This window comes from Erigeron canadensis, chromosome 1 (assembly GCF_010389155.1).
Source record: "Erigeron canadensis isolate Cc75 chromosome 1, C_canadensis_v1, whole genome shotgun sequence".
Lineage (NCBI taxonomy): Eukaryota > Viridiplantae > Streptophyta > Magnoliopsida > Asterales > Asteraceae > Erigeron > Erigeron canadensis.
In genome coordinates this window covers 19071609-19081978 of record NC_057761.1, presented here as the reverse complement: position 1 = coordinate 19081978, position 10370 = coordinate 19071609, and the positions used below count along the sequence as shown (strand labels likewise).

At 34.1% G+C, this 10370-nt stretch overlaps 1 protein-coding gene across 1 annotated transcript; it reads right to left on the bottom strand.

Moving 5' to 3' along the window:
• Nucleotides 1-2788: 2788 nt before the first annotated feature.
• LOC122582886 (LEAF RUST 10 DISEASE-RESISTANCE LOCUS RECEPTOR-LIKE PROTEIN KINASE-like 2.1) lies at nucleotides 2789-7240 on the bottom strand. Its single transcript, XM_043755319.1, has 3 exons — nucleotides 6414-7240; nucleotides 4223-4252; nucleotides 2789-4058 (listed from the first exon to the last, which is right to left on the bottom strand). Exons 1-3 carry the CDS (start codon nucleotides 7219-7221, stop codon nucleotides 2905-2907), a joined length of 1992 nt encoding a protein of 663 aa, XP_043611254.1. The 5' UTR covers nucleotides 7222-7240; the 3' UTR covers nucleotides 2789-2904.
• Nucleotides 7241-10370: the final 3130 nt, after the last annotated feature.

Below are 10370 nucleotides of genomic sequence, written 5' to 3'. Positions count from 1 at the left end.
ATTTCCTCCAGAATGTTCTATTTGTAGTGGTTGTTGAGTAGGAGTCTCCATAGATATTTTTGGAAGATATATCTGTTTATCAATTTTTTCTTTCTCCCAATTCCAAGAAGCGTCTTCATCAAACTCCACATCTCGGCTGATCACGAGCTTATTTGACTTTAGGTTATAAACTCGATAGCCTTTTGATTGTGTGCTATAGCCCAAGAATATTCCTTTATCTGATTTTTCTTGGAGCTTGTGACGTTTCTCCTTTGGAATGTGGATGTAGCAGATACATCCAAATACTCGTAGATGTTTTGCTGATGGCTTCTTTCCACTCCATGCTTCTATCGGAGTTTTATTTTCCACAGCCTTCGTCGGACATCTATTTAGCAAGTATACAGCCGTGTATACAGCTTCTGCCCAGAATCTGTTTGGAAGGCCTTTTTCATGTATCATAGTTTTGGCCATTTCCATTACAGTTTTGTTTTTACGTTCAGAGACACCGTTTTGTTCGGGAGCGTAACCAACTGTTAGTTGGCGGTGAACTCCTTCATCTTCACAAAATTTATTAAATTCTCTAGAAGTGTATTCTTTTCCTCTATCGCTCCTTAGTGTTATTATATAATGGCCACTTTTCTTTTCAACGAAAGTTTTGAATTTCTTGAATATCGTGAAAACTTCTGATTTTTCACGCATGAAGTAACCCAGGTCATTCTAGAATAATCATCTATGAAGAGGATGAAGTACCTGGATTGGTTATGAGATGGAGTTCTCATTGGTCCACATACGTCAGTGTGTACCAATTCTAGAATACTCCTTGCTCTCCAAGCGTTATCACGAGGGAAAGGTTTTCGATGTTGCTTGCCCATCATACAGCTTTCACATGTATCAGTGATCTCCTCTATGCCAGGCAAGTCCCTCATCATATTTTTCTGTTGGAGAATTTTTAGTGCGTGAAAATTGAAGTGGCCAAATCTTCGATGCCATAGCCATGATTCTTCGACTTGAGCTTTCATGGCCGTGTCTCTGATGTAATGCCAACAAAGTGGAAAATTTCTATTTTCCATTTTGACTTCGGCAATTAATTTGTTATTATTTTTCTTGTCACGAATAACGCATGTCTCATCTTCAAAGTGTAAAGAGTAGCCATGCTCCATCATTTGGCCAACACTTAGCAAGTTACTTGCTAAGCTTGGAACTAGAAGAACATCCTTGACGGATCTCGTGCAGTTACTAGTTTGGACATCTATCGTACCTTTTCCTTTAGTGTCAACGAGTGCTCCATTCCCTAATTTGACACGGGACTTTACTGACGTGTTGATGCTGCTGAATAATTTCTCATCTCCGGTCATGTGGTTGCTACAGCCACTGTCGATGAACCAAATATCTTCCTTTTGTTCATTCGCAGCATGACACGCGTAGAATAGTTGATTATTGTTCTCCGGTGTATCTCCGTCTTCTTTCGTGTAGTTAGCTCGATGATTTTGTTTTAGACGACAATCTTTTTCTAAATGTCCAAATCTTTTGCAGTTATTACATTGTGGCTTTCCTTTGTGGAAACAATCTTTTTCCAGGTGGTTTGTCTTTTTACAAATACCACATGGAGGGTAGCTTTTTCTTCTCTGATCAAACCCGGTTTTGGGTTTTTCTCCTCCTCTTGATTTTTCTTCAAAAATTCTTTTCCCCTCACTGTTAGATTTTTGAGACCTCATTCTAAGTTTAGATTGAAAGGCACTTTCAAGTGAGTCATCACTTCGCCGGCTCAGTCTAGCCTCATATGCTTCTAGAGAGCCCATTAGTTCTATTACTGAAAGAGTCTCAATGTCTTTTGACTCTTCAATAGCAGTAACGACATGATCATATTTTTCAGGCATGCTAATAAGTATTTTTTCAACAATCCTTTTGTCGGTTATATAGTCTCCATAGGCTCTCATTTGATTTACTACTTCTTTGATTTTAGAGTAGTAATCTTTGACGGTCTCAAAATCTTTCATTTTTAAATTTTCAAAATCTCGCCTTAGGGTTAGTAGCTTGACGGATCTCACCTTGACACTTCCTTGAAATTCTTCTTGAAGAGTTTTCCACGCCTCCTTGGCTGTTGTAGCTCCCATGATACGTGGAAAAATAGATGGCGTCACGGCTTGTTGAATGTAGCCTAGGGCGGCAGCATTTCTCACAACATTTTTGTTGTGTTTTTCTTTTTGATCCGCAGGCAGAGTTTTGACATCTTTTGGAGTTGTGAACCCGACTTCGACAATATCCCACAAGCTTTGTGCTTGGAAATATGTCTTCATTCGGATACTCCAAAAGTCATAGTTGTCACCATCAAAGATAGGAACGGGAATATTGTATGCACCAACGGTAGTCATGGTGTATTTTTAGTAAACGCCCAACACGGCTCTTGATACCACTTGTTAGAATTGTTATGAGTTTTAGTTATTTATGTGATGCTTAAATATAGTTTAGATGTTAATTGATGATGAGGGGATTTAGAAGAGTTTGAATATGTGATGGACTAGATAGAAATAAACTTAGATTTTATTGATTGAAGTTGTTGATGTTGTTGTTGTTACATCCATATGTTACAAGATGGTCATATTTATAGGCCTTCAAAGTCGGTTAGACTAATCTAGAAATTTTTAGTAATTAAACACTAACCAAATATCTAAATGATTCTAGATAATCTTAGTTAATTCTAACTTTTACTACAACTAATTTATTCTAGTAGTTTCTAGAAATACATTAATATTTCAACACATTCATTTTACTTTGTTAAATCTTATATTGCATATGATTTATTATTGTTTCTGATAATATATAGCTATAAATCCAAACATATACAACCAAAAAGAAAGCTAACAGAAAGACGCTTAACTTACATATATTAATTAGAAACTTAACATGAAAAGTTGTACTTCTCGATCAACTGTAATTCGGGTCTAGGTTGCTTCCTGACTCGAGTTCTGATGTGTTTAGTGTGCTAGCTGGTAATCGTGGAGGGGAAGAAAAGCACGGTCTTGGGGGAACTCTCAATGCGTCCATGCTTCCCTCTAACATTTCAATCGCTTCATTAATGGATGGTCTTTGATTTGGGTCAGTTTGTATGCACCATAACCCAACTATTGTCATCTTTCTTGCATGATCGTTTTCCTCAGCAGTAGTTATACTATCTAAGAGGTATTCATCACTTTTAAGACGACTGTAAATCCAATAAGGAAAATATATCTCGCTAGTATGTCCAGAACCAACACCAGCATCCACATTTTTTCTTCCCCCAACCATTTCTAGTATTAGCATCCCGTAACTATACACATCGGATTTATGGGACACTCCTCCAAAGTTTCTGTTAAAAACTTCAGGGGCAATATATCCAATGGTGCCTCTCGCCTCCAACATAGAAACTATACTGTCTTTCCTTGAGTGCAATTTAGCAAGCCCAAAATCTGCTATTTTTGGGCAGAAATCTTCATCAAGGAGGATGTTATGAGGCTTTATATCCAGATGCAATATACGAGTATTGCATCCACGGTGCAAGTAATCAAGTCCTCGTGCAATTCCAAGTGCTATCTTGTACAACTTATCTACTCTCATTTGTTGATCGCTTGTCTTGATAGAAACATGACTATGTATAAACTTCTCTAACGATCCATTTGGCATGAACTCGTATACAAGAGCTCTTTTTTCATATTCGAAACAAAATCCAATGAGACTGACGATGTTTACATGAGAAGTCCTACCAATGCTTGCAACTTCGTTTATGAATTCTTGTCCGCTTGCTTTGGATGAGTTTAGAACTTTTACTGCGACCAGACGGCCATCAGATAGCTTACCTTTAAAAACTGTTCCGAAACCTCCTTGTCCTAATTTGACTTGGAATGAGCTTGTCATTTTCTTGATATCAACATACTTGTACCTTTTTGTAGTTAAGGATCCATAGTGTAAAACAAAGGCCTCAACACTTTTGTGATCCTCGGTTTTGTGCTTGAATGCTGCAACACAATTTGTTGATGATGGTTTCATAATGCAATATACTACGACCATGAACAGAGTTGCTAGTACACCGGATACACCAATAGCTGGGCAAAACAAAGTTGAAGGCCACATTTAGAACATTTATCTAAATAACTCGATCAAACTACTGAATAACTCGTATAAACCTTGATCCTAAGTTGGTGATGTGCCTTAGTTTACTAGAACCGAATTGGATACAAGTTAATCGAAAGAAATGAAAAAAACTTACCCAGTTTACGCGTCCAATTAATTTTGTTACCTGAGAATACCAAGAAAAAAAAATTGTATTCAGTAATTAAATCCGAGGAGCATCTATCACACAACCCATCATTTCTTTTGTTAAAAAGTTGCTGTTTATAGTCCTTTGAGCTTTATTTAATTTGAATCGAAGTAATGTACGTATATGATATCTAAACTACTTTATAAAGATTACATTCGTTGTTGAAAGTTCCAAATGAGAAATGACCGATATATCCTACAACTTAAATTTTAATTAGTATTATATATTTAGTCAGATTAACTTGGTCGAATTACATGATCATGTGGGTTGGAAGGATGACCAAAAAGATCTCATTGTAATATGTTGGTGTTTTTGGAAAGGATCGAATGTCGTAGGTTCTCGTGAACTCATGTGTTCACCAGAAACATTATTACAACCTTTCTTATGGTATAATTATAAAACTAGCCAAGACGAATACAATTAGCTTGGTAGAATGGTGTAGAGTTTATGTACTATGATATGTTGTAAATGTTTTGACCGCAAATTCTACGGGTGCAATATGTATATATCGAATATTTATAGAGAAAAAAAAGTTGAAAGGTGACAAAATAGTACTATTCATTCGTTATTGTCAAGTATTTTCGAGTTAGGAAACTAATAGCAAATCGTGTCACGACAATTGGACCATTTATTCATAGTATTCTTTCACATCTTTATCATTTATACAAATCAAAAGCGGAATAATGGAACATTGAACTAGTCAACCGAGAACCCGAGGTACAAAGTTATAAGTTTTTCTAGAAAAAAACATGAAACAAAATTATGGGTTATATCACAAATTAACAGACAGTATTATTTTTATTTTATTTTTTAAAGAGAATTAATTAAAAAACCTTTTTAAATTAAATAATGTGTCAAGTGTAATCGAGTATTCATATATGTAACAAGTCATAAAGATCAATTATAAAGATTAAATGATTAAAAATCATACAATCAGAATGTATTATTATGATAGAGATCAAAGGAAAATGACTAATCCTTTTAATAAAATAGTTTAAAAATTCTTCTAATATTCCAAGAAGGTGACATGTGGTATCTACTAATTCTTTTTCCTAATCTTGTCCATGATTTTTTCACATGTCACCATCCAATAGTTAGCAGGATTTTTGAGTTATTTTATTAGGAAGATTAATCATTTCCCGAGATCAAATGAGAAGGAAAAGAAGGTTCGTTTTATATATGTTTTAGCTAATTATTTTTTCACATTTTTTTTTTGTTTCACTTTTTTCATTCTATCTTTAATTAACTAATTCTATATAAAAATTTTTAAAAAATTTTAAAAATATCTTTTTTTCAAAGGCAAAGTCTCTCACTCTATGGCGGAGCCATGATGACCAAGGGCGAAGCCCGTTAGGTAGATCACCCCATTACCGATCACCATATTACCGATCACCCCCTATAACCTATCACCCTCTATGACCTATCACTTCCACCAGCTACCCCTTATTAATATCCTTAAGAGTGAAGCCTGTACCATACCCTTACATGTATAGCTCACTAACTCGGGTTAAAAAAAAACTCTTCAATTTTTTAAAATTTTTTTTGAAGGATTGAGTTAATTAAAAAAAAAAAAATAAGAAAAGGAAAAAAAATGAACAAAAAAACAAGCTTAAAAAAAAATAATTTAAAAACAGATCTTCTCTCCTTGAGATTTCTTCTCTCTGGATCTTATTATTATTATTTGTTTTCATATTAATATATAGTGCGTCAAATAAGCAGTATGGTTGGATCAGTGGTAAACACCATTGCCTCTGAAGACAGAGGTCATGGGTTCGATCCTCATCCCATGCAAAGGTTGGAGGGCATTTTCTACCATTTAGGTAGAAACCGGAAGCAACCTCTTCACTTTGGTAGTGATAAGGTCTGCCTACATATTAACCTTCCCCATATACCGTCGAGGTATTGGGGCTCAAAACCCACAGAAAACGGCACAGTTACTTACTTTTTATATAGTGCGTCGAATAAGAGATATATAATAAGGCCAATGGCACAAGAAGTATCATAATAGTGCTCAATGTATTCATGTGAAGTTAACATTGATCACTTAATTATGTGCATGATGACACGTAACACTAATTAAATTCTTTCTATATGTCATGATTCAAACTTAACAGAGGTAATTGATCAAGTCTGACCGTACCTTTTTTGCAGTGATTGTTGGTTGTGATGGTACCATCGGAGCAAAAACACAGAAACTGGCGGGTATTATTGGCATGTCTGAAGCCACACCGCCCATCCGATTCTTCACATTTATCACAATCCTCGTCGTCTGGCCTCTGCCCGTTTAGCTCGAATCCATATATCAAAGCGCTCGCATAATCTCTCCAAGACAACGTTGTTTTCCAAAGAGTCGCGTAATCGAACACAGTCGTTACGATCTCATTACAGTCCCAATCATCAAACCTTTCGTAATTGTCATGAATAACGTTAACGTACGACCTATTACTAACCGAATTCATACATGGTATAGGAGTTGCGTAATCAGGGGGAGGTGGTCTAGAGCAATTAAAATGAAAACTTAAATTCAGATTATTGTTTGAGAAATTAAAAGGCAAATTCTCCAATTCAATAGTACGGTTCACCTTCAGACACTGATCAACAAGAGGAATAGTGTTGTTGACGGGAAAATGGTTATATGAAAGAATTATACTTGTATTTGTTATGTTTCTTACATGATACAAATCATTCTTCAAATAAATTGTGGGACGATCTGTTCCTTCTAGGTCGGAGCAGTTGATTCCGAGACCATGATATCCGCAAAACTGGCCGGTGTAGGTTTGATTCGATATAACCCAAAAAGGGTATCCGATTATGGTGCCACTACACTTGTATGATGGGCAACCGGGATATTTTGTATCTATAGTTTCTAAAACAGCCATTGATATCGAGGAAAAGAACAAGGGGAAAATGAAGAAAAAGGGTGAATACGAGTGGAGACGGTAAGACATGATTTTGAACGTTTTGCAAATTGCTAACTCTACAAATCAAATCAAATACTAGTACATATTTTATTTTGATGACATAAAGTCGTCACAAAGCTTTTCCGTTGACTTCCAACTTTCATTTTATTTTTGGATATTTTCCACGACCACGCAAAAGGATATTAAATTCAATTAATTTCTTTTTCAATAATTCATTTATCACCAATATACCATATATTTGGTTTTTTTTTCTTACAATCTATCACCATAACTTGGTTGTAAACTAACAGTTAGATACAAAGTTTACCTGTGTTCGCTCGTTTATCTTTCTACTTTATAAAAATTATCATATTCTCCTTCCTAACACTTTTTAATACTCTCTTTCATAAAAATGTCCGTAAGTGAAATGACCATTCTACCCTTATTAAATTAATTAATTTTTTTTTCTTTTATTTATTAATTTAAACATCTCTACTTAAAATACTTATAATAACTTTAATGAAATAATTTAAAACACCACCACACCGTTGATACCACCACCGCCGCATTATGCGGGTAAAATGCTATTTAAATGAATGAAAATGTACACAAAAATCCATATGTTTTTTTAAATGAATGAACATGAACACATTTATATTCTTGAAAATTCAATTCGTTAATATGTTTGTGAACGTTCATTTGGTTTCTTGCCCATTTTGTTTTCTTCATTTTCTTAATAGTATATATATATTTTTCCTAACTATAGGCAACTGGTTGGTAAACAATATGATTGTGTACACTATTTTTAAAATAAGGATGAAGTGCAATTACTTTTTATTAATATTAAATTTTTTTTTTTTTGTAACTAATTAGTAGTTTTCTATTAAATATCTATTAACCATTGTTCGATCCTCATTCCATGCAAAGGTTGGAGGGCATAATTCTACCATTTAGGTAGAAACTGGAAGCAGTCTCTCTACTTAGCTAGAGGTAAGGTATGCCTACATCTTAACCTCCCCCATACACCGTCGAGGTATTGGGGCTCAAAACCCGTGGAAGACGGCACTGAGCAGTTACTTACTTACTTTTTTTTTTCTTCTTATGTAAATTATAATTATTGTTGGTTATAAAATGTAAATTTGTGATACAAAACTAAAAAGTGTAAATTATTTTATTAGATATATATTGGTTATTACTATTTATTTATTATATTAGACTTATTATTGGTTAAAAAGGGTAAAAAATTTTGTGATAAAAAAAATGTAAATTAAAGTCAAAATTGAAAAGAAAAGTCAATTTTAAGAATTGAAACTATGATTGGTTAATTAGTTATTAGATCAACTGTGTTTAAGTTAGTGTTATAAAACTCGGCTGACTTGGCCGGAACTCGGAATCGGAATCGGGGTTTAAACGAGTCGAGTTGGCTAGAATTGGGTGAAAACTCGGTCAACGACTTGGTCGCTTGTAAAATAAGTCAAACTCACCTGGATTGGTTAAAAAAAGCCGGATCGGGTCAAAACTCGGGTCAACGTTGGTAAATTTTTTTTATATTTTTTATTTTAAAGAAACCCCTAAACTGTTTAAGTTTATGTTTCTGATGAATGAAGTTTGAGTTTTGAAGTATTATACTATAGTTTCTAAACAATTATGCTTGAAGTTTGAAATTTATTTCATAAAATTTCAAATCTATTAATTTTCTATGAAAAAACTCAATCTGGATTCTCCTCGATTTCCATCCGAGTTTTTAAAAACTCATGACTCCCCCTCTGGACGATCCGATTCCGAGTCTCGAGTTCTCCAACCTTGGTTTTAGTATAATAAAAGAAAAGATGGGTTTTAGATGGGTCGATAAGATTAACTTGTTTATTAGATATATTGGGTTTAAGTTTTAACTTTTCAACATGATTAAACGAATTGGATTTTGGTTGAACCATAGTAGATGAGTGCACGCGCCGTCAATACACGACGTCCGTGATATATCGTGAGGACGATAACTTGGAACATGGATCGATTATGTAATAAATTTACAATCATGTTAGTATCAAAGAAACATAAAACCACTTTAAGCGCCACTAATGAAAAACATATTCAAACGAAGCTAATTTCATTAGCTCTATGTATTCATTTTACGACAAACCAATAATAGTGGCAAATTTGCATTGTACACTAAACTAGAGTGAAGTCCCATACGATGCACGGCTTGAGTATTTCTTTATCAAACACTATATGTAGGAACGTGGACAACTTTATTAAATATCAACTTAGAAACACATATATAAAACATAAATGAAAAACACCTTTAATTCAAAACTTAAAAGGAACTTTTGACCCATAAATCCACAAATCCTAATCTAAGACAACAAACATGAAAAAAAAGTTTTACACGATTAGTTTAATAACTTGTACAATTGTTCCAAAAACATGAAAATATCACACAACCAAACCTAGCCAAAAGTCATCTAAAAAAATTTCAAATGCTTAAAACACCAAAAATTGATTGGATACATTGATTTATTATTACGGTATAGGTTTTATAACTTATGCTATACATCGATACCTATATGACTAAAAAATGAAGAATCATGTGTCGACAGAACAAAACCAACCCGACTCACTTCCCATTGTTAAAAAAATGTAACCTTTTGACATCCAAGAGTGACCACCTCGCCCATATTGCCAAATCTATGATATATGCATGACCCGATCACAACATTCCTTTGCTGACTTCGGTTGAAAGAGAGAAAAATATTGCTTCTTTTCCATTGCATTTTTTTAGAACGGCTTTTCCATTGCATTTAATAGCAGCTTTGTCATAACCCCTAACTATTTAGAAAACATTGACATGGCAATGTACGTGAAAGTATCCAACGAAGTTCAAAAATAAGATGCTATGCTGGAAGTAAACTTACAATCTTACATGTTGGTTATTCTGCACCAACATATGTAGTGTCAAATCCACCTACAAAACCAACTATTTGCCAAATAACGTAACCATATTGAACTTCAATTCACAAACATGTTGTACAATCCAATCCAATGCAATTTAAGTAATCCATTATCACGTAAATAAATTTCAAAACTCAAAAGGAAATGCTCTCTTAAGTCATGGCAAGAACAAAAGTAAACAAATAACTAAAGCACTTGAATTATACTACTTCAAGAACGGTTGAGAGCAACCAATCAACATTTGTGTACGA